Genomic DNA, 25161 nt, shown 5'->3' with positions numbered 1-25161 from the left:
GAAAATCTTTGGAAGAAGAAACCACAGGATCCATGGCCAGTGGTCTGCTGATCAAATAAGCGTGGGGAAAGAGAAGATAGCTAATGCCATTTCTGAGATGTACAATGCCATTACTTCAATATTCTCATCCCTCAAGATGCATTTTCACAGGCTGTCAAACATAAAATCTTATGAGAAGACTGATCCTCAGAAGATTTTAATCAGATGAACAAAATATATGATTCTGCCAAAACCATAGTTCACCTGACACTTCATTTTGCTCAGCAATATTCTCACCAAGCTACTGTGCTCTGCAGGTCTACAGATGTTTTTACCAGATGCCCACAGACCTCCTTAGCTCCTCAGCTTTGAAGGTGGCCTCTTCAAAAGAGTGCCCAGCAAACTGCAATCACATGATGATGAACTGAGAAGAGCCAAAATTCAGAAAACCTTAAAATAATCGGCCTATTTTTAGTTTTATCTCAACACAAATATTGGTATAACATATGTGAGGTATCTACCCATATAGAACTCTGGATGACATCGACAAATTTTAATTATATTGTCATACTGCATTATTTGTAGGAGCTTGGAACTTTTCCTGGAAGTCTGAGTTTGAAATACATTATGCTTGAAGTGAGCCCTGTACACAGAAATATCTTGACAAATTAAATATATCTGGGGCAAGATGGAGCACTTTCAAAGGCTTGGGAATCAGCCAGAAACAATGACTCATTTTCAAGCAGTGCTGAGCTGAGGTTTGGGGATGGGCTAGCTCAGGAAATTCCATCAGATATTGACATATGACAATGGTTCACTTTACATATATATATATATATATATGTATATATAAAAATTTTTTTTTTTAAGAAATAAGCTGTAGATGTGTCCAGTATAAGCTCAAGAGCACTGGTTGCACCTTGCTGCTTAGGTTACTGTCTCTTTGTAAAAGCCTGAAGTGGGCGTTCAAGAAGTTTGGGGAGAAGTATGACCATTGGTGAACTGAGTGGCTGCCAGCTCCAGAGAACAGGGACCAGATGAAGAGGTCTGGGTTTGGGAAGAGGTCAGGGACACAGACTTGTTTGAAACTGCATTTTAAAACTTCTGGCTGTGGCATGGTTTTTTTCTCCCCCTCAAAGTATTAGAAAGTTACAGCAATTTATATATAAAGCACTAATAATTTGTTTTCATTGGGTCCACGAAGTTCATACTTCATGTCAACTTCTTTTGACAACAGCAGTTTATGAAATAAAAACATCATTAGAAGGGACATTGCAATAAAGTGTAACAAAACAAAACCTGTGACTGAGATTTCACATGTTTAAGGTGAGATTGAATCTGCAGCAAAACAAACTCATGGGAGATTCCTGTTTATTTTCATACAAAATGAATTGGATGCAAATTCATTACTGTTTAGAGAATGAATCTCAGTGACAGTTTGTCCCTGGGGGCATTGAAAAGTACTTTAAATCATCCTGATAGTTAATTATTCAGCAAAAGTCTCTATCATATAAAATAACTTTAATAATTTATGCTAATGGGGCATTGCAGACGTAACTGTAGGACTGGTCTGGAGGAGGGGAAGACTTTGTGCCTGCACATTTACTGCTGAATTGAGTTACATGTGTATGGCATTTGATATGCAAGGAAGGACTCTGATCACCTCTGTTCTCTTCCCTGCCCCTCTCCCTGCGTGTGCATCTACAATGCTACAAAAGGCTCTCACTAAATTTATAAATAGCCCAACTTCAGAAATCTACTAATCATGGTAGTTTGCAAGGAATTAAATGAGGATACAGACTAGAGTTTAAATTTTCTGGATTAAATGCCAAAGAATAGATAATGATCAGATGCAAGTCCTGGGTATCTCAGTTATACTTGGTGCAGCACGTAAGTACCTAAGAGAGAGGAGAGGAGAGGAGAGGAGAGGAGAGGAGAGGAGAGGAGAGGAGAGGAGAGGAGAGGAGAGGAGAGGAGAGGAGAGGAGAGGAGAGGAGAGGAGGAGGAGAGGAGAGGAGAGGAGAGGAGAGGAGAGGAGAGGAGAGAGGAGAGGAGAGGGAGAGGAGAGGAAGGGAAGGAAGGGAGGAGAGGAGAGGAGGGAAGGGAGAGGAAGGGAAGGAGAAGGAGAGGAGAGGAAGGGAAGGAGAGAGAAGAGAAGAGAAGAGAAGAGAAGAGAAGAGAAGAGAAGAGGAAGAGAAGAGAAGAGAAGAGAAGAGAAGAGAAGAGAAGAGAAGAGAAGAGAAGAGAAGAGAAGAGAAGAGAAGAGAAGAGAAGAGAAGAGAAGAGAAGAAAGAAAGAGAAGAGAAGAGAAGAGAAGAGAAGAGAAGAGAAGAGAAGAGAAGAGAAGAGAAGAGAAGAGAAGAGAAGAGAAGAGAAGAGAAGAGAAGAGAAGAGAAGAGAAGAGAAGAGAAGAGAAGAGAAGAGAAGAGAAGAGAAGAGAAGAGAAGAGAAGAGAAGAGAAGAGAAGAGGGAGATATAACTGTACACTTTAAAGTGTCCATTAAGGGATGACCTAAACAGGTCAGGTTTTTTTCAAACTCTAGTTTGAACTCTAGTGGTGAAAGGGCTTGCCCAAAAGCCCAGTTATGGTGGAAAAATAGCTTTAAGTGACTTCAGCATGAAAAAAGACTCTGAAGAGAAGAGCTCAGGAGAGGCACCACTTGATTCCTACCCTGCTGGAGAGGGAAGGAGGTGCTACTGTATTGCAATAGCCTTGAAAGTCATGGATTTATACAATCTACAGAAACAGGCACATAAATGCATATATGAACTCTCTGCCTTTCTAGGTATTGGAGTGGCATTCCCTTGTATGCTCTGGCTAAACAGGATGATGTACAGTTCTAAAAGAATCCCATGTTACTCAAGATCTCAAAGGTTTTGTGACTGACTCACAAAAAAACCTTCTGAGCTTTAATCCTATTCTACTTCTTGGCATGGGATAAGGACAAAAGCTCAGTGCTTTCTTCTAATGATGCAGTAGAATAAGCAAAAACAGTGCTGTGCAAATTTTATACAAACATTTTTAGGCTTTGTGGGTTTTCTTCCCTTTGTTTCCAGTGGAGGTCAGCTCCCTAGACAGACACCTTCTTCTTGGTTCATGCTATAAGGCATGAAATCAGAATGGTCTCATGTGCTTGCATACATCTCTTCATGTCAATTCAGAAGAAACACAAGGAGAAAGTGAACAACTTGTGAGCTCCCCTGCATGAAAAGTCATCTGTGTTTCAGCTGTTAATCTCACACTGCAACTTTAGCATTGCTATTCCTTATGGAATGGCAAGAATCCCACTGCATGCCAAGCTGCTGCTTTAAAGCCAGGATGTGAAGCTGTGCTCACATCAGTAAATGTTCCATTTGAGCGCTGCCAAAGTATCAATGCTGGATGTGGCTCCAGTGTGCACCAGCAAATATTTAGAGGTGAGTCAAATTGCCACAGCTGGCCTTAAATATTGATATGAGCAAAGATTTTCAGATTCAGTCCCTTACCTCTTGCACTCAGTTCAGTTTGTATAGCCTGAACTTTTCTATATAGCCACAGCATAAATCTTTTTGCTTCATAGCTATCCTCACACAGGTACTGAAAGGCAAAGCTGTGTGACTTTTATAAGCCTCCTTCTTTAGTTAGAAATAAAAATATTGTTCTTTAGTCACAAAAGAAAATCCGGTCTCACTTTCAAAGAAAACAATGCAATCAAAACAATAACCCCTCTACAAATATAACAACATGTTCTACAGGACAAGTATTGATTAAAACAAAAGGGCTTTTTAGACACCATTAATTCTTACCAATTCCAGTAGTTATTGATTCTGCATCAATGTCATTAGCCTTTCTCTTTGCCACTTCAGCTAGTGCCAATTCACCCTTATCTAGAGCAAGGTAATGGATGTCCTTTGGAAATAAAGAAGAAAAAAGATTAATCTAAAATGAATCTCAAAGGAGCAACAAAAGGGATTTTGAAAGAAAGAGGCTCTTTTATTATTTAGATCACAAACACAGATGGAACTGATGAACCTACCATTACATTTTAATTCCCTCCAATGCAAATATATTTCCTTACTTGTGCTGTTGAATACAACAATGAATAAAACACTGGCCAATCAGGGGCTGATAAAAGCAAAGCTATTCACTCAGTTCATGAAAGAAACCAATCTGTCAACTTTTAACATAACTTCTGTTGAATTAAAAGAATGTTGATAGGAGGTGGCTCTGTGTAAACCAGATCTGAAGTACTGGAACTCTCCTGGATGACAGCCTCTATTTGGAGCATGCTAAATGCAGATGTGGTGCTTAGAGGCATGGGTTAGTGGTGGGCCTGTTAGCAACGGGTTAACAGTTGGACTTAATGACCTTTGAGGCCTTTCCCAACCTTAACGATTTTATGATTTGAAAGTTTCCATCTTTTAAGGACTGATTTTTGTTTGAATGTTGTCATGCACTCACTGTTGAAGGTTGTTACCCTCACTGTTCTATGAGTAAGAGGGTGATGGTCCTCCCTGTGCTGATATTGGAGGTAATAAGAGCAACAGTTGCTGCTCAGTGGTTTTAACATGCACAGTGGTTGTCATGATTCCTGAGTCACTCCTGAACAACAAAGGGCTTTCCAAAAATGTTGTCTAGCATGAATATTTGCTAATGCTCTGGATCTACTCTTTTATCTAGAGTCAAAAAACAGAGGGCTGCAGCAGGGGTGTTATCATTATACAGAATTATAGGAAAGGCTTGGGTTGGAAGGGACCTTAGAGATCAACTCATTCCAGCTCCCTGCCCTGGGCAGGGACAACCTGCCCTTCCACTAGGCCAGGTTGCTCCCAGCCCCATTCAACCTGGCCTTAAGCACCTCCAGGGATAGGGCAGCCATAGCTTCTCTGGGTAACTTCTGTTCCAGAGCCTCACCACCCTCACAGGAAAGAATTTCTTCCAAATATCCAACCTAAACCTGCTCTCTGCCAGTTTAAAGCCATTCCCCCATGCCCCATCACTGCACGCCCTTATCAAAAGTCAAGGCTTTTCATTGCATATTACTATTTGAGGTGAAAACCACCTGTATTACATACAGAGCTCTTTGTTGGAGAATATATTCCTGCAGACAAACTACACTCTCACTGCCCTTGGTTTTGGTCCTCAAAAAGTAAAAGTTTATTCTTGACCATTAATCAAGAGACAATTAATCCCCTTCTCATCTGGCATCACAGACACATGCTGCTCTGTGCATGAACTGTGACACAGAAAGTGAGAAAAAATCCAAGAACAGTTGGCAAAATTTTTCCCCCCACTACTTTGCTGAAGATGCCATTTGACATCCAAAGATTTAAGTTATTCCTTTGCTCTGCAAGCCATCTGCTTGCCGGAATTAAAAGGGGAAAGGAGTGTTTGCTGGAAATATTGACCTCTGCATGCCGTAAAAGCAACTATGTTTTCCCTAATGTAGAAGATCTCAGGTGAAACCATCCTTCTTGATATGAGTTTACTGCCACCTGCATCAATATGACAGAAACTCTTACAGGAAAAGTGACTTTACTGTAGAAAGACACGTTTAGATGAAAAAAGTGAGAGTAATAGTGTTAGGAGAAGGACATGCTGCTTTCAGTAACCCCTCATTTAACAACAAGAACAAGAACTTTAAAACAAAACTGAAAATCTTAGAGAAACTGAGATGGTTATGCAGGAAAGCCTGGAACTGAGTTGCAGGATCTGCAGAGTCTGCAGGAGACAGCAGTGTCTTCTCATCACAAACGCAGGTGTGACTAAAAAATGTGCAAATCTCTTGGAGCAGAGTAATGGGTTATGAACTTGTGGTGAACTCTGTATTTCCTCTCTTTGTAGGTCTAACTTGGTTGTCAGGAGAAAAAGGCCTGAGCAGCAAGGTATGATTTCTATGAAGATTAAACAGCAGATACTGTCGCCTTATTTAGATAACAATAGAAGACCCAAGGGCTCTTGGACAAGTCTGAACTTACAGAGATTTGGAAGTACAGGCAGACTTATTTAAAATACATTCTGACAATGTTTAAGGATTGTCTTTTTGTAGCTGAAACTATGAGAAGTATTGTATACCTCAGTGCAATTTCAAATAGTAAGCTCAAGGATGGAGCGGAAACAACTGCAGAAAATGATGAAGTTTTGTCAGTGAAGAGCTTGTGCACTCCGTGTATCAAAGCAGTTGTTATTTCAGGTCTTGGTTTTGCCCATTTTCTGGTTTGAAAATCATCATTAACTAACAGGGACCTTGTAAGAAATAAAGGTTTGCAGTAGGTTGGTAAGTGGCTTGCTTTGTTGCTGGTATGAAGAACAATAAAAAAGTAGCCTTTGCCTCATCTCTAAACCAGCTTTAGAAAGAAAAGACTACAGATATGAAATCTCCTAATTAGACCATTTCAGATCGAATTTAGGTGTTTCTCATGCAAAAAAGCCAGCATAAGTAGATTTTTCTAAGAATTTATAACTCTGAGTAGATTAAACCAGAAAACTGAAAAACAACAACAACAAAAAAAAGAAGCACCAAATTACAGGCTGCTTTAAAGAATGACAGGAGAAAAAGGAATTAAATTATCTGAATATTCATGAAGGTTTTTTTTTTCACAAGATTACCTAAGAATTTATAAGTCCAAAGATCACATCTCTCTCAAACACAATGGTGACAATAAAAACAAATTCCAGCTGCTTATCAGGAGCTTGCTGAAAGGGCTCTATTTTATAATTTTACAGTTTCCTTACTTTTTGGACTACTTCCCTTTCCCCCTCACCTTTGTGACTCACAGAAGCGGCCATTGGTGAGCAGAAGTCATTTGAAACACGATGTGCATTGTCTATAGGATATTTCTGGGCAACACTCCAACATTTCTTCGAAGCATGCACTTTCCTCATCAGTGTATCACCCAAGATCTGACAGTTTTATTAAAGTGTCTTTTCCTTGCATTTTTTGCTACCTTTGGTACATGGGATGGCCTTTTGAATTTTCAGCAGCTGAGAGCTGGACTGCACTACAAAAGCATTTCAAGCTAACAACCTTTCCACTGCTTGATCTTTTCTGTCACAGATTGAATCAGTCACTGTCCAATACATGGAGCTGTTGTTCTTAATATTATGCCCTTTCCAGTTTTTTTTTTTTTTAACTTTGTAGGAGATTATATTAATTGATGGACTTGGATGTGACACAAGGGTAAAGCTCAGGGAGAGACACAGCAGTGTATGTGTCTTGCTATGGCCTCATTTAGTGACACTATAGCTATAGTTGTAAGCCTTTTTTGTTTTTTCTTTTTCACTTCTTTGAAAGAAATTAGCCCTCAGATAGCATTCTCTCAAACTTTGTAGTCTCAAAACAAATAATGGGAATGCTGTAGAGTCCTGTTTGGTGAAACTGATGCTCGGGGTAAATTCTCTAAGATACAGGACATTTTCTTAGGAGTCCCAGGTGATGGGTACTCAATGTTTGCATCCTCCTCAACCTCTGTTGTATCTATTCCTCTCTATCCTTTCCTTTTTGTTCCTTCTCTGCTCCCCTTTAATTAACAGATCTTTCTCTTTCTCATTTTGCTTATGTCATCAGGTAACTTTATTTAGACTACTATTTCTTCTTGAAATTCCATTAAATTAATTGGGAATAAGGCGATGTGACTCCAAGAGGTATCTGAGGTTTTAAAAATGGATAAAACTGCTTTAAATAGATGCAAAATCAAATTGTATACTAGTAATTGCATTTTGCCCTACATAAACAATACATAGGAATCATTCAGTATTAAGCAGAAGTGAGGGATGCCCAACCCTTACTTAGCAGTAGCATTGTTATACTAATACCTAGAAGGACTGTAAGGGAACAGGTTATCTAATTTTCACATGGTATTAAGCACAATGAAGCCAAATTCCCTAGAAATTACCATGCACAAATAAATACTCTTAATGACCTATGAATGTTTAAACTTCTTGAGTCCTGTACTTTGTGGACTTGCAGCAGCACCACTGTTAGCTTATTGTAAAGTTTGTTCATTAGTGACTGATTTAGACGATGAATTGCAAAAGGACATTTCCCCAGAGGAGGCAGGGATGTGTGCTGCTTGTAGCATAATATAGGCACAACTATGAGGAATTTCAAAGGTAATGCAAGCAGAACGAGGACATTAAAGAACTGGTTTTGATCTCACAATGACATAAGCCAGGAGGAACTTTTCAGAAATATACATTTATGTTTAAGGGCATTGGTAGGATGGGAACTGAAGAGTAGGTGTTGAGAGAGGAAAGGCAAAGCGTAGGAAAGGATGGAGTTAAAATGTGAACAGTGAAACTCCTCTTGAAGAAAGTTGGAGAGACTTTTTGATGACAGTAGAACATGTTATCTATCACCTGTGAAGCCAGGTACTGACAGTCCCTCCCTCTTGCTAGCAGCTGTGCACCCATCTCAACACCCAACACTGGTGTTTCCCACCCTGGCACAGAGGTGCTCCCTCAATCCTGCCATCAGCAGAGGGAAGGCAAGAGAAACAGATCACATAGAAAATGCTCTCTGTCGTATGAGAGAGGGCCTTTGATGCAAATGCTGGGACATTTATTCTGTAAGAATGGCTAAAATTAGGGAGTATTTATTATCTGTACACTGGGAGAGCCCTTGACAAAAAGCTTTAATCTGCTCCAGACATACTACAGTCTGAATCTTATATGTGGCTGCAGCACTGCTTAACATGATTAGGTATAAAATTTGTATTGAAGAGGTTACATTCAATAAAGAGAGAAAAGGAAAGAGATGATCTAAAAAGACAGAAAATCAAGAGGAGTAAACATAGAACATGTAATGAATTTCCTAAAAGTCTGACATTTCCATCACATTCTTTTGATGCATACTTAGGAAAGTTTATCGCAGTATTCACATCTTTCTAATTAGATGGAACAAGCCAGATGATTAGAGCCGTGAAAAAAACATCAAAAGGTTCACACAACTTTTTATATAATTAGAAGGGAATTTTCATAACCCCTAAAAGCAGGATTTAATTGTGTAATTTAACATACAATTTAAATATCAAGATCAAACTAGCAGGGCAAGTGACTTAATGGGATAAATGATATTAACATCTAGTGTCAAAGCTTAATTTAAACAACAGAATGTCTTCATTATGCAAAAGAGTCAAGCAAACGAATCGTTCAAAGGGCCTTTTTTTCAACAAGCCCTCTCCTATTGTTTCTTTGAAAACAATGAAATCAGCTGTGGAGAAGCAACATGCTGAGAGACTAGGAGAGCATGACTGGCTTTGTCCATCTGACCTCACTGTGACATTGTGGTGCAAGATCTTATAAAACAAGAACCTCCTGCAGTGCTCACACAGAGGACCTTTTAAGAGCTGGTTAATTTTACTTTTGTAGCTAATTAAATGGGAGGAGGCAGAGTGTGCATGAAATGTTAAAACCCTTGTGTTGATGCTGCTGAGCTTTGTTGTTCTAAAAGTACCAGCAGAAGCGTTCATAATTTGTCACTTTTCACAAAACCCCAAGAGACAAACTAAGAGCATTCAGGATCCCCAGGACATGGACAGCTCTTGTGTCCAGGACTCAGCAGTTGGACTTAAAGGAACAAATTAGAAATGTATAAGCTTATTAGAGTGAAAGATGACATTCACCCACATCAGGTCAGACGAAGAAAGGGAAAGTTTAAAAACGTGTACAATAATTCCTGGAAAATTAAGAATAGCCTGTAGGAAAATGTCAGTGACTGAAGAAACTCAACTCCTACTGATGAGTTTCAGGATGCCAAACATAGAACAGTTCAGTCTTCAGTATGTGTCCAAGGCTGCAAATGACCTGGAACTGTTTTAATGTGTGCAAAAGCTGACAAATAATATCCTCCAGCAGCCTCTGTCTCCAGAAACAACTCACCATGAACAGGTCCCGAGCGCCGATGTCAACAGCAAGCAGAAATGCTTTTTCAAACCTCTGATACCTGAAAGAAAAAGGAAACACGTCGCTTGCTGAGGTTAACTTAAGAGCTGCATCAAATTTTGCTCATGGACAAAGTTCTTCAATGCTCACCAAAAGTGATGCCAAAGTTTTGTTTTATTGGGGAAACCTGACAGGCTCATACTCAGATTGCAGAACTGTGAGGTAGGACAGTGACTACCCTTAAACTTCTTAATTGTTTAAAACCTTCACCAAGTGGTTCAGTGTTGAGCCCCATCAGATTGGTTGAATGAGAAGGGAGCTGAAGATCCTAACAAATCCATCATTTACAAAGATAGCAACCACAACACAGATAAACAGTATCCCCAGCAATGCCGGTAGGAACCTCAAAATCCTCTACAGAAAATACTACTCCCAGATTTCACATTACTTCAGAGGTCCCTGTAGAAGTTTACACTGAGTTTCGTCCTTGCTGACCCCTTGATACAGCTCTCTGAGTCATGAATCCTCAGAGACTAAAAGAGGTGATGCTGTTTTGTCTCGTAACCTTAGCCCAGCATTAGCACAGACTCCTGAGAGTTTTCTGAGATCCTAGAGTGAAAAAGATTGCATCAATGAAGCAAAACAAGGGGCAAAAGAGCAAAATTACCTCTAGATATGCTCTAGAAGGCACCACCTGAACATTACCCAGAGATGCAGTAGAGCAAAGGTGGAACTTCACCTTTGAAGACCATTCCTTTGGCAGGCTGAGACCTTGCTGAACAACAGCTCCTTCCATGTGGGGCGGCAGATCAAGCCCTTGGTCCTATCCAGACACCACACACCATCTCCTGGGAGTTACAGCAACTAAAAAATCCCATCCACAGGGATGGAGGGACTGGCAAGGGTGTGTATATCCTCCTGTGTGCAATCCTCAGGAATTCCACAGAAGCAGGAGGACATGAGCCATCCTTCAGAAGCTTTCTGAGGATGTTATTGGGGAAACTTGACAGGTTCATACTCAGATTGCAGAACTGTGAGGTAGGACAGTGGCTATCCTTAACCTTCTTCATTGTTTAAAACTTTCACCAAGTGGTTCAGTGTTGAGTCCCATCAGATCTGGTTGAATCAACATTGCACTGGCAAATGCTAATCCCACTGGAAAATTCTGCGTTGGGCTAATGTCTCTCTTGTAATACTAGGCATAGATAAACATTATGTGACATTGTATTATGAGAAAGTGATTCTATCTGTACACATTTTTCTTTATTGCACATTTTTAACTGTTTAAAATTAGCTATGAAAATAGGTTTGGTGATTAGTCTTAGAAATGCAAATACCCCAATTTTATTTCAGCTGGGACATAGAAGATTTATTCCACGTAGAACACTTTTGTATTTGTTCCATTACAAAGTAGGTAAATTTCCCTTTCCACCTGTTAACAATTTCAGCAATGGATCAGTTGTAGACACTTGAGGTTTGGAAGGAGATGACTTCTTTGCCCCAGTGGGGAAAAAAAAACATTGTGATTTCTCAGGGTTAGAAAGGTGTAGGCTGTGCTTGTCAAATGAATATTGTCAGACAGCATCACATGGATGTCAGAATTTGTACAGCTCTGTACCTTGGTGTCGTAGGAAACAGTGGGCAGTGCTGCAGCTCCTCCTCAGGCCGGTGTGAACAAGAGGAAAGATGGGAATCCTGCTTTCCCTGGCTGGGTAAAGTAATCCCAAGTGATTCACCACACCAGGATTCCTGTTCCTGGCCACGGCCTCAGCGGTTTCCTGGCTCCCTCCTGTTACAGCCTTATCGCTCTCCTCTCTTCTACCACACACTTGGAATGATTCATCAGATTGCAAGATAGAACCAGAGAGGACTTTTCCTCAAGGAATAACATTCGTGACAAGAAGGCATAATATGTTAGCTTAAGTAGAAAAGGAAATGCACTCTCCAGGTGAGGTTCCTAAGAGCAGGAGTGGGGAGCCCTTCCCTCCCTAAAGCTAATCTCCCTGCTGTGCCTTCCAAGTACTAATTTGCAGCCCTCCTCACAGAACCAGTTTAAGGGAGGGGAAGAGATAAATTAAAGTTAACCTCTTGATTGCCAGGGAACAGGCAGTGCACCCCCACTTTCTCATGCCTGTCTATCTGAAGTTTTTAGCATGATTTCTATGACAGATTTTTCATGAAAATACATGGTTTTGCAATGATGCTTTTGAAGCTATACTTTAATTAGGAAAAATAAGTAAATGTTAAAATATGTGTATCTTGAACAGCTATCATGTTTATATTTTTTCTGGCATATTTTTTTTCTATTATGAATTAAATATACATTCTTAGTACTTAGAGAGGAAATTGGAAACTGAACAGAAAACAGCAATGTGACTGGCTGAAAAGAATGTCTGTATCATTATTTTGTATTTCCAAAGTTATCACTACATAGACTATTTGAATGACATTTGCTTTAGCCAAGGAAAAAATGCCTGCAACCAAAAAAATATAAAATAACTTTCTCATTTGATTGACTTGCAGAACAGAATCATGGCCTCAAGCTGTAATTTCTTTGCAGTTTCACAAGGATTTCGATTATTTTTCCTTTAATCAACATATATACTTCAGTCTCATTATGGCCCTATTTATAAAAGTGTGACATTAACTCATTATTTTCAGATCGGTACGAAGGAAAAAAAAAGGGGAAAAAAGACTATCTAGGAAATGCTCTTCACAAACCAAGAGTGTTGCAAATAACAATCATGGTTATTTCATAAATTATTATAAAATGAATTTCTTTCAAAGAAGGCAGATGTTACAAAGAAGAGTGACGAGTTTTTTTGCTTTACTTAGGCCAACAGTATTAAATCAGTCAGGAATATCCAGCATTTTTTAACCTTACTTTACAAGAAGATAACTGTTATTCTGAAACCCTTTGTTATGAAAGTTTTGCTGGTTTTAATGTACTGAAACCATTAGAGAGAGGTCAATATTGAGACCAACCTCAAACTAATAACGTCTGTTTTATAAGCATGCTTCATCCTAGGAAGACCTCTTACTGCTGTTAGCACACTCAACAGTTTATCAGCTCCTCAAACAAACAAAATACCCCCAAGTAAAACCTTCTCCCTTTTGTTCTTGTGCTACAGTCATTAGGTACAATATTTGCTCTCTAAAATGGAATCTCCAGGGCCCTGGTGTTGAACAGTGTCTTCCCACCCCCTCCTCCTCCTTGCCCCTTATTGCTTGGTTCACAATAACTCCAGCAATCAAGACTTATATATCTCTTGGAAAAAAGAGATAAGGAAATCCACCTGCAAACCATGAAGTTCAGCCACTTGTTTGGTCAAAATGACAGGCAACAGAAATATGACCTTCAAGATCAGAACTCTGAAACTGCAATTAACTATGTAGGACACATAGGAAAACATTTCACTACAAGCCATTTAGTAGATACAACATTAACTTCAAATTCTCACATAACTAAAGAATACTGCTATTATATGCATTTCTGTATGTATTCTAAAAAGTATAAAAAATTTCTGTTAGTATGGACAAGGAAATCAAGGGGAAATGGGACTAATATAACAACAGGCATGTAGGTCAAAAATGGTCAAGGCAGAGAGGAATCCAGACTTGCCTTCCATGGTGAAGTGACAAACCTGCTGCCTGCCTGTATTTTGGGAATATGACTTAACTGAAAAAATGCCAGAAAATAATTTTATTTTAAAATAAAATAAAATATATAAGTAATAAAAAATATAATGTTGTCTGTAACTTCAGAAAGCCTATTCTGCTCACAGGCATAAATAATAAGAGAATCAAATGCCTGGGATTTCCTTCTGTTGGATGTTCAGAAATACAGTAATTTAAAACACTGTTGATAAAAAAATGTGTATGGATTGCAGCCTCCAGAGAAGGGACAAGAAATCTCTTTGGTTTTTAGAAAATGTTCTACAAATATGCAAAAAGCCAAAATTTTTTCATCTAAATTCCACAACTCCTAAATTGAATGTGGTCACTTAAAGATAGAGATACATTTTTCAGACTGAAAGTGGTCAACTTGAAAACACTTGTAATATTTAACCATAATATTCAAGTGTCTTGTAAGACCTCCAAGAACCAGGAAAATAAAATAAAAATCACATGGAGGGAGGAGGAAGGAAAGGGAAAGGGAGCTCATACAGGCAAGCAATATAGTGCAGGAAAGATGGAAACAGTTCTTTAGGGACTAGTTACAACCAACAAGCCTTCTTAGACATGCTCATCGACCATGTAAGCATATTCCTTGTGCTGGGCTGATAAAGGAGGGCTGCAGCAGCTTTTTCCTTGTCTTCAATAAGAGTACACAACATTTAGAAAATAATCTGCAGGGGAAGAGCTGTGGCACAAATAATATTTATAAGGCAATCCTTTTTAATGGAAGAAATTTCAGAGTCCTCCTCATCTCACAGTCCAATCAAGAGGTGATATGCATTCAAAAAGTGGATATTAAATATGCACTGAGCAAACAGAACAGGAAAAAATGAATATTGAAATAATTTACATGTAATCAAACTACACTGAAATTAAGTTTTAATTGTTCAGTATTCCATGATGCATATGCAGATTTTAAAGTATTCAGAATATCAATCAAGTGTTTACTTACATCAAGCAATTGTATTTAAGCATACAAAACAGATGATGAAAATATGTTCAATCAGCTACAGCTCCCAACATTTACTGCTCGGTTTACATGATCACTTTTAATTCAGTTATTTCATTTAATATTTCAATTTAATAGCTCATTCTTTCATTAAATTTCTAGGCATCTTGCCCATTTCTTAAACACAATAATAATAATTATTCATAAAAGGAGCTGTTTCCTCATAAATTCTCATATCAGCAATTTTTGGAACAGAAATGGTTTTCATGCTTTTTTCCCCCTCAAATATGTTGTTATTATCTGAAATATTTTCCTTTTAAATTAGACAATATTAAAAAAAGAATAAAATCTGCAAAATTACTCTGAACCCCGTTCTGTTGCAATTCCAATCCAGAAAAATTAGAGATTATCAGGTTAAAGAACCTAAAAATTGTGTGGCTGGGTTGCTAAGTGGTTGATTTAAATGGGACAGATCAGTTTTTCACCAACTGTTGATCACAACACCACTGATTTAGGCATGTAGCTGTATGTCAGCTTCAGAGCCTATTTACAAAACCAGGGCTAAAAGGACTTATATATTTCACAGGAAAAATTCTCATGTGCAATGATCCTTAAAATGACAACCCTGAAATTCTATTGAGCTCCAATGAGATACTTTGATGTAAATTTTCAGCAAATTCTGAAGACTTAGATTGCTGTGTAATCCATTGTGTATAAAGTATAGTATTAGTCTAAGGTTTATATCCTGCATTTTATATTGAATGCTGAAAAAATGGTACTTAAGAGTTCCTGGAGAGGAATAAATACATCAAGATCTCACATTTCTTTAAAAAAACACAGATAAACAACCAAAGAAACTCACTTTATGCAAAAGTCAACCAAAACCCAAAATGATTTTACCCTAATGAGTTCAGTAGGACGCCCTATTTTAAATAAGGTGATTGTAGAAAACTGAATGCAGCCTGAAGACCAGGAACTCTCCAAAGCACCTATTTTCTGTTCCCTCTTACACAGGCTCAGCACAGTAACTCTTCCCGTTCCCAAAAGTTCCCTGCCAGAACATCCTCCAGACAACACTGTCCTTCTCCCAGCAGGACATCCACGGCCCCCTCCTAACCAAGGTTTGAACAAGATGCCATGTGGACCATGCTTGGTGTTCCGCAGCACATGTCTTGATTGGCAGAACTTCTATCTGCTGAACTTTCACTGTAGCTTTTTGGGACACAGATAACCTCCTGCATTCTATTTAACCCCAGCTGGTTGCTGATTTTCACAAAACTTGCAAGCATTTGCTTATTTCTGAGACTTCTACCCTCTGTTAAATTGGCTGAGATTCCCCAATGATTCTGGAAGTTAGTAGGGAAGTGGCAGAAGGATCAATGGATGCATTGGAAAGCTCCACCCTCTGAGATGCCAGCAGTATTCTTTTGCCAACCTGCTGTTATTATGCCACAATGCTTTTAGGTTATGAGCTCCTTTGAACAGGACACAAACCTCTGAGGAAGGTTCACAGCCTCGTTACCTTCTAAGATACCGATGAAGAGAAAGTGCTGCAGAGCACACCAAAGGCTAATGGAGAAACAGCCACTGGGTCTATGTGTGTGGAGTTAAGGGGATAATCTCCTAAATTGTATCCTAAATTGTATTTTAGATGCAGGAGCTCTAAAAGTTGTCCAGGCATAATCTATACATTCCTTCAGGCTCAGATTTAGCAAAGCATTAATGCATGGGTTTATGACCTATAATTTTCCATGGGCCCTAAATATGGGCATGTTAAGTGAAGTGCTGCATTTGTGGCCTGAGTGACTTGTTTAAAAAGAAATCCCTTATGGAACCTTTCAAAGGTCATACACAAATAGGTCCCAGGTAAGTCAGTGAATAACCATGAAAAAATACAGTATACAAATACAAAAATACAAGTATGTCAAGGCACCCAAAATTTCAGTCACTTGAAAAATACTGTCAAGTTACATATCTCTGACCAAAAGGAAGTCCACCCATAAATTTATAGATTTTTGGGCGTAGAACTGAATGCCCTTCACATCAAAGGGTACCCTCTGGTTTGAAGCAAGAAAGCAAACAAGCAAACCAAATTAAAAAACAGGAAGAAAGAGAAAGCTAATAAGGGGAGCCAGACAGAATGACTCTCTGGCCAGAGAAAGCCCTTGAGGGCTTTAACTGGTTGTGAATCTTGAGGTCATTCCCAAACCAACCATAAAAAAAGTTAATAATCTTTGTATGTGATTTCTATCTTCTAGAATGATACTCTGCTCTAGGAAACCAATATGTATTTTTGAGTGAAATAGTTCAGCTGACTCTGCCTTACACACTTCTTCTCAGGACAAAATTTTGAGTCAGTTTTTCAAGTGAACCAAGTTAATTTTTGAATGAAGTAGTTTAATAATAAGGGATCATTTAAACCTTTAAAATACATACTTAGCAAGAAATAGTTTAGATGTATGAAATATTGTAGTAAAGCAGTGGGTCTAGGTATAAAGAAGGATATGTCATTTATTTGTTGAAATTTGCTCAAATTAATTATAAACCAGCACTACTGTAACACTCTCGAACTGCCTCATACCTACACTGAAGAAACATTTGTTTAAAGATCCCGATTCTATGAACATCTATGCCACTTCCCATGTGATGCTGGTCATTCACGCTGGCTCGGGTTCTTGTAGGATGGGCCACTGAAAAGGATAACTGCATCCCCTTCCTACTGTGAATGAGAATTCTTTCACATCTGACAAGTGCTCCAAAATTTTCCAGAGCAGGTGCCATAAAAGTCTGGATAACAGGAATTGATTACTATAATAAAATATTATTACATAAATTGAAACTATTACAATTTGTATATCTTAACACTAGATCCTGTCTTTTTATTGTAATCTGTACTTCCTTTCAATTTCCTACACTCCTTATTTCCTTTTTCATACTAATTTTCCTTCAAGAGAACATATATTTTGTTGCCATAGCAGTATTTCTCTACCTTGCAATTTTATCATCGTGGCTTTCCTTCAGGTTTCTCTAAGCTGCAACCAACACCCACCCAGCAAACAGAGGCTTCCCCCACCCCCAAACCTCTTCATTCCTCCAACCTCTCACTACTTAGGAACTTCTCAACAGTGTATCTTTATCTTTAAATACAGACACACTCCAACATACTCTTCCAAAGTACTCTGGGCTAAAAACAGGTGTTAATTAAAAATGCTGATAAGAGTCAGTGACACCTGTTGTTTCACATTTATTTTACTCAACCCTGTCTGTTAAATCCTAGCCTTTATTGCATTAATTCGCTTCTGCTTTTCTTCTTTTCCAGCTTTATCCCTCTCACTCTGGTGATCATGTAAACTTAACAGTATGTCTTGAAAGCTGGATTTTATTGAGCAAACATATCAGCATGTCTACACACTAAAGACAGCTATATAACAGAGGCCCAGTATCATTGCTGTGGTTAAGGATGAGTTGCTGCCTTTATAGTAAATCCCTATTGTGTACATGTGATATCTCTGCAATTTTGAGCTGCAGCAGATGGAAATTTGGTATTAAAGTTAAGATGAACAGGCCCTTTTTCTCCTTGGCTTTCTATGAGGTACAGGGCCAATTCTCCCTCATGCCTGACATTGGATAAGATGTGCTTTTTTAGTGCTAAGACTTCTCGGAGAAAACATATTAGCTCAATATTTTCTAAAGCTGGCTGCCTGAAGATAAATATCTACTTACAGAATCATGGTGCAGGGCCAAATTTTGAATAATTTGCTGAATTATGGGTCCATTAGAGTATATTCACCTTTTCCATCTATGTTTGTTAATAACCAAATTATTTCTTTATAATAAAATGGTGCAGCGGTAATGTTCATACAATTCCCACACATAACAGCTCCATTGCAGCAAGTACAGCCACGGAAGAGACAGACAAGATATTGTCTGGAACTTTGTATGAATTTTGGCACATTTTTAAGGGAGCAAATGCAAAACTATGGAGTCTGATGTGCTTTTTCTGCACAGCATCATGTCCAGAACATAAAACACAGAAACAGCCTTTTGCTGAGACTGAAGGCACTCCTGACCTAATCCCTTACCATCAGCTGGGAGAGAATATTAGAACAGGGCAAGCATATGGTGATACTTCCCTAAGTAGTCTCCCAGTCTCCAACAATTTGTGGTTCAGGGATTTGCTGAGCCAGAGGTGGTTTCCAGGCTGGTGTTCCTCAGTGAATTCCTCTTCTCTGAACCTTGCCTTTGAACTCACATACAATTTTAGCATCCACAACATCCTGTGGTAAGGAGGTTCATATTTTAATTATATGTTATGTGAAGAATCACTGTATTTTGAAATGGCCACGTGTTAGCTTTGCTTGATGACCTCTATTTTTTGTATTAGAAGAAGCAGTGAGCAGTCATTTACTGTGCTCTTTCTCCCTAACACTCACAATTTAACAGATCTCTATCTCTGCTGCTCCTCTTTAGGCTGAGGAGTTCCAGTCTATTTAGTCATTCCTTTCACTAAAGCTGTTTCATGCCTTTAATCATCCTGGCTGCCCTTCCTAAACCTTTTTGAGTTCTACTATATCCTTTTACAGATTGTAGGACTCCAAAACTACACACAAAATTCAGATGTACTGAAGTTCACTGTTTTCTTGTCTAGTTCTTTTCTAAGAATTCCCAGTTTGCAATGTGCTTTTTGTACTTCAGCTGAGCACTGAACTATTTTATAGCTGTAGAGTTACAGGACCAAATTCTTCTTCCAGAATAATGTTGAGCTCAGATTGCATCAGATTACACACGAAGTTTGGAGTCACACACCACTGTGTACTAAGCGCTTCACTTTGAATTTATTTACATTTAATTTTACCTTCAATTTTGACACTATGTCATTGCATCCTGTGAAGCCCTTTTGCTGCTCTTCACAGCAGGTCCTGTCTTTACTAGTGTTAATAATTTAGTGGTATTAGCAAAAGCTGGCAGCTCACGGTCTGCTCCTTTGCCAGGTTACTTACAAGAACAGATCTGCTATACTTATAATTTCCATTGGTGACCTCCATGACAACTGACCATTTACTCTTACTCTCTTTCTTACCTTTTAATTAATTACTTATCTACGAAAGGGAAGCTTTCCTCTAATCCTGTGGCAGCTTAGTTTCTTTAACATATATTGGTGAGAGACCTTCCAAAAAGGTCTTCAATGGTCAAACTCATCAGTAGCAGCTGGATAGCCATTACTCACATGGTTGCTGACATCAAAGATTTTGTTTTGAGATGTGACTTGCCTTTACAGAAATCCTGCTGACTCTCCCCCAATATGTCATTTGTCTGTATGTTCACATATTTTTAAAACATAGTTTCTACTAATTTCACTGGTACAGAGGCTGGACTTACAGGGCATAGTTCTCCAAGGTCTCTCCAGATCTTTTTGAAAACTAACTTAATATTTTTCCTGTTTTTGTCCTCAGGTGCTAAGGTCATTCTAAGTGTGAGGTTACACACCACAGTATTTCAGATGTTTTATCCTTTGCTAGCTCTAGAAATTCTGGATTAATTTTACCTATAGCTGGTCATATATTACTATTTATCTATCTCTAGTTCGTACTTCAACACTTACCAGTGTAAACCAAGAAACACCCCCATTCTCTCCTATCTTGGCCAACTGGGCAAAAGGAGATTTTTAGAGAGATCTACATGCCTGTCTGCTTTTTGTATCTTTTTGTAAAACTTTCTTGAAATATTTTTTTAGTCAGTGTGCCTCTCTCATTCTCATACAGAAACTATCTGAGCATCTAAGATCTTTCTGTTAACTGGCCAGTAATAATGTGATACAGGAGCTAGACATTTACAGTGCAAATCATTCCATTTATCTTCAAACAGCTTACCTTTACATGGCTAATTTAAGCTAATTAGGTAGGCTCCTTTTGTAGTTAATTGATAGGGATAGGCACTGATGTTTGACTCTTCATGCTTATCTGAGATATCTCCCTTCAATGGGATTACTCATCCTTTGGGTGCCCATGTCTTTATCCTAACTACAGAGGAAGCCCAGACGAGCATGTAGGACACATAAATTCTACATCATTAAGGCATGAGAGGTGCACCCCCAAGACACCACATCCATTTACTGGACAAATGACTTTTGATGACTTTTTTCCTAAATTTTCCTTTTGGTGTTCTTTCCTTCACAGGCTCTTGGGTTCTGAAGAACCATAAAAGACAGATCTGCATTTGAAGACAGGAAGCCTAGGGCTGCCTGATTATTCAGTTAGCTCTTCCTGCAGGGCACTGGATGGAAATGGGAGAAAAGTCAGAAAAACCTCTGAGGGAGTGGGAGAAAAATCTGATCTGATGAGCTGAGTTCACAACAGAATATTGCCAGATGGTCCACATACAGTAAAGGGAAGTGTAATGGTGGGGCTCAGGAGGTCTTTGAAGATGAATGGAGAAAAAGTGTCTTGGTAGAGAGATGAGACATGAATTGATCTGGAAAAAATTTCAAAGAAAAAAAATCTTAAATTCATTTCTTGATCAGGACCTCAAATGAGGGATTTTTGAGTGTCACTCTAAAAGAAGATGCTACTAGTGACTAGGTGGAGTTGATGGAGAGGGAGAAACTGATGACCTGGGAAGGCTTACAACAGCTGCTCAAGGATGGAGATATGTTGCTAAGAACTAATTTTTGAGAGGTTTGTCCGAAAATATGATATATTTGCATTGTTTCTGCAGTCAGTGTATGCCCAAAGCCCTCAAGATTTCAGGGAAATTGCACAGCTGGTACAGCAAGAAAAAGCCACCTTACGAGGGCAGATTATCAGTTACACAACACAACAGTGGTCTCAGTGTGGGCTCAGCTTCTGAAAGTAGCAATATCAAAGTCAGATTAACCAGCACGTGGGAATAAATTTGGCACAAGCAATATCAGTCCAGTGTAGCTATTTTGTGTTCCTTTTTTCTAGTGCAGTCCCATGGGTGGGGACATAGCAGAGAACTGGATGACTTCTGGCACTCTGGGCCACCAAACTGCATCTGCTGCTGGCTGTGCAAAGTGGGTCCTGATTACAGCAGCTCTGGGACTGCTCTGAGTGTGTCTAAGGGGCCACTCTTCCTATCCTCAAAGCAATGTCTCTCCCATTGGGTTGAGCAGCAAGTCTTGCCCAAATCTCTGACAGTGATTTGTCCTGGTTTAACTTCATGGCATTTTGTTCTCAAGCAATTATGTCATGTAATTCATTGTCCCCCCACCCCAATATTTTGCTCATTATTTCTTACATTGTAATCATTGCCAGAGAATTAAATCCTAGAGTCATTCCTGCAGCATCAAAGTATCTGACTGAAATTGAAAACTGTGTTGGGGCTGGTTTAAGAAAAGAAATCATTAACAACATAGGACTGAAGCAAAGACAGTCTAAACTTTTTATGAGATCTTTAACCTCTTTAACTGCAAAAATAACGTAGTTCCATTAAATAGGTAGAGTCTTGTTTCTAAAACAGGTCAAGAAGCATGACCAGGGGAATCTTTTCACGTGTAGTTCCATCACAGCAATATAAATTCTCATTTATCAGTGCTGTGGTAACATGAAAACCTTTGGTTTTGATCGTTTTTCAAAAGATGACAAAAATGACTCTTCAAAGTCCTCTCCAGAAGGTGCTACTTTAGTGAAAATGCTACTACTGAACTTTCTCCCATAGAGATGAATTCTGTCCATGTGGCCACCATAGAGAACCTGACTGCCATCAATGATCATTTTATCTGAAGGCATAATTTAATGCCTAATAGGTTACTTTATGAATATAAAAGACATTCTTAGTCCTCAACCATGTCATCATTAATGTTTATACATATTTTGTGACACACTATGTACCAATGTAATTATAATTCTACTTCTAGGGTGCTCTTAAAAAGGATCATAAAAGCTCTTTCCTCACTCAGTTCCATACAGTTGGCAGCAGATGGGATTGAGAACTATTCCTATGGAGCTGAGGCATTTTTTACACCTTTGATTTAGGGTCCTATTTAGGATGGAAATACTCACAGCGAATATCTACTTTGGAGATTGCAGTGTAGTGATATGGGAACCTGCTTACCAAGGGGTAGTTAGTACTGAATTAGTGATATACCTGCAGGGCAAAAGAGCTTTATTTTAGCTTTTCAAAGGCTGTCTTGGACTTAAGTGATAACTGTCTGTGTCCAGGCATCATGTCTTGTAGTATAGAAGTCCACTTCAGAATTCTTGAATAGTGAAGTGATCCATAAAGATCAGTGGTGGCTGGAAGCAGGTCTCCCCTGATGCTAATGACCACTTACCTTCTCATCTTCTTTAAGAATGTTTATTTACAAAGGAGCCTTATCAAGTCCTGTGTGCAAAGTCATAGACTTGATGAATGTTAGGCCCAATATGAAGATAATTTTTTGCATTTACCCAGTAGCATCTTACATGGAACACTGCGAAGAGTAAAACACTTCTGAGATTTGTGAAGGAGTGAAAACAGCAAAAGTAAAAACATGGTGGAGGTTCTCATTTTTTGATTCATACAAAGGAGAATCTTTCATGAATCCATCCAAAATTCTACCAGGGAATGTGATCAGAGTTGTACCTTTCTCTTGAAAGATGAAAAGCACTATATTGTTATTTACATCAAAGCTTTGCTTTGTAGTTAAACATATATGTACTATGGGGGGAAAAAAACCAAAGTACATTCTCTTAGTGAAATTATCAGATTGAAAGGTGCAAGTGGTTTTGAATCTTAGTATTTTTCCATGTAGGGAAAAAAAAAAAGAAAAACAATCCTTAAACTGGGTATTCACAAACACAAAACAAAATTACAAAGGAGGAAAGGGCACAGCAGAACCGCAGAACCGTGGCTGCATCTTAATTCTGCAACTCCTGCACTGCATTTCAGACTTTACTTTCTAGCCCTGCTTTCTCACTCAAAAAATGGAACACAACAGAGCAGGCATGTGCTTGTGCCAGTGTGTCCGTGTCAAACAAACAAGATAATTTCATGCATTAGAAAATATGACAAGTACAATTTACAAATGCTTGATCAGAGTGAAGCTAAGCCATGAGTCAGCGATGCCACAGTTAACGAGTGAAAAATGGTTCCGTCCCATTCCATGTTCCCTGCACGGCTGCACGAGGCTGTGAGACAGAGGCAGGAGGTGCTGCAGCCACTCCCCCAGCACACAAATACACCTAGCAAAAGGGTGGGGGCAAAAAGGGAGGTTACAGCTCCCCAAGGCTTCCCAATAAATCCACCTCTGCTCAACATTTTACATAATGATATAATGCGTTATATTATTATAAGCAGTGACATCATAATGAAATACCAGAGTGCTACTGAAGTGGCAAGGAACACCTAAGATACATTTCTGTACTTGTAATTCAGTTCCTGTATTTTTTAATTATAGATAAGGATTTAGAGGTAAAATAATTATTCATTCCATAAATACTGTTGTAATGGATCCCTGGCATATAATTAAGAGGTCTTTAATTTTAATTTTGTATACTGAATGCTTGTTTTTGGAGGTATTCCATATTCTACATTCAGGGCCTCCAGAGCTCTAAGCTTCTATTTTAGTGGAAGCTGAAGATGATGTGTGGTTTGCAAATTTAAGAACTTAGCTTTTATAACGATGGATACAAATAACATGGCTGAATCCAAAATATTGCAAAGAATTTTCCTTCCTTCTAATTGCAATTCGTTTCAATTGTGCTGTCAGTGTTCCTTTGCCCATATCAGCTTGGATGCAGCATCTTCTTTCTAAAGTGCCCTCATGCCTAAAAAGGGAATCTCCCATCACTGAATTCAGCATTTTCTAGAAACTGACCTCATTGAGGGTAGAAAAATAGATAAGACTACAATCTCCCTGAAAATGTGAAAATGGATGTCCCCACTTATTTTCAACTGAACATACAACCTTTTGGCCTACAGTAAAGAGTAAAATCACTGGCACATGGTTTTTACTAGGTGAGAATAGCCCTTCTGGAAAGGTAACTGTATTTCTCAGTTCTAGTAAACAGAGACACTCACATCTTTAAGAGTACAACAATAAATGGAACTTTTTTGGCAGACTCAGTAGGCAGGTCAAAGACTGTCTCAGCATGTAGAATGAATTAATATTTCTCTCCCATGAGCTGGTCCTTCTAAAAAGGCTTAAGGCAGATTGGTGGGGTATTCAAAGGAAAGCTAGAGAGTGGGGTGAAACCTTTTGTTTATATGAACATTTTTCAGATTTAGATCTTGAAATATTTAAGCATTTTAATGTTTTAATCTTGTATAAAAGACTCCGCCCTTCCCTGTCCATCCCTGCTGCGTCTGGTCTCCCCCACAGCCCACCACACACATCCTAAGCTGTCTTCTCCCATTTGGCTCTGTGCTGCCATTCTGCCCTTCTTGTAGGACACTGTACATTCCCACACCTGCCTTCAGACCTTTGTCCTCAACACTTTGTCTTTTACTCATGCTCCTAACCCCACTTCTCTGACTCTTCCTACCAGACCTCTGAGCTCTTCTCCTTAGTTCCTTGTCTTCTAGGTTTAACTTATGTGAATCTGCTGCTTGCTCTTTCTGAAGCCCAAATGAACTGCAAAAGGCCTACTCCATGCCAAGAAATACTTTTTGAATATCAGCCACAATTTTACTGCACATAGTTTAGAAAGCACTATGCTTCCTCCATTTGCTGCTCTAGAGTACAAAATGATCA

At 38.8% G+C, this 25161-nt stretch overlaps 1 protein-coding gene across 9 annotated transcripts in view; it reads right to left on the bottom strand.

Moving 5' to 3' along the window:
- WDPCP (WD repeat containing planar cell polarity effector) overlaps positions 1–25161 on the bottom strand; it is a 148514-nt gene that overhangs the window by 36021 nt on the left and 87332 nt on the right. For all 9 annotated transcript variants that reach the window (XM_030946091.1, XM_030946101.1, XM_030946095.1 and 6 more), the window contains 2 exons: positions 9839–9902; positions 3766–3868 (listed from right to left, as the gene is read on the bottom strand). In XM_030946091.1, the coding sequence (XP_030801951.1) occupies positions 3766–3868; positions 9839–9902 (167 nt within the window). The remainder of the gene's footprint in view (positions 1–3765; positions 3869–9838; positions 9903–25161) is intronic.

The sequence above is a fragment of the Camarhynchus parvulus genome, chromosome 3 (assembly GCF_901933205.1).
Source record: "Camarhynchus parvulus chromosome 3, STF_HiC, whole genome shotgun sequence".
Classification (NCBI taxonomy): domain Eukaryota; kingdom Metazoa; phylum Chordata; class Aves; order Passeriformes; family Thraupidae; genus Camarhynchus; species Camarhynchus parvulus.
The sequence above is the reverse complement of the archived record's forward strand: the minus strand, read 5'-3'. Positions and strand labels throughout refer to the sequence as shown.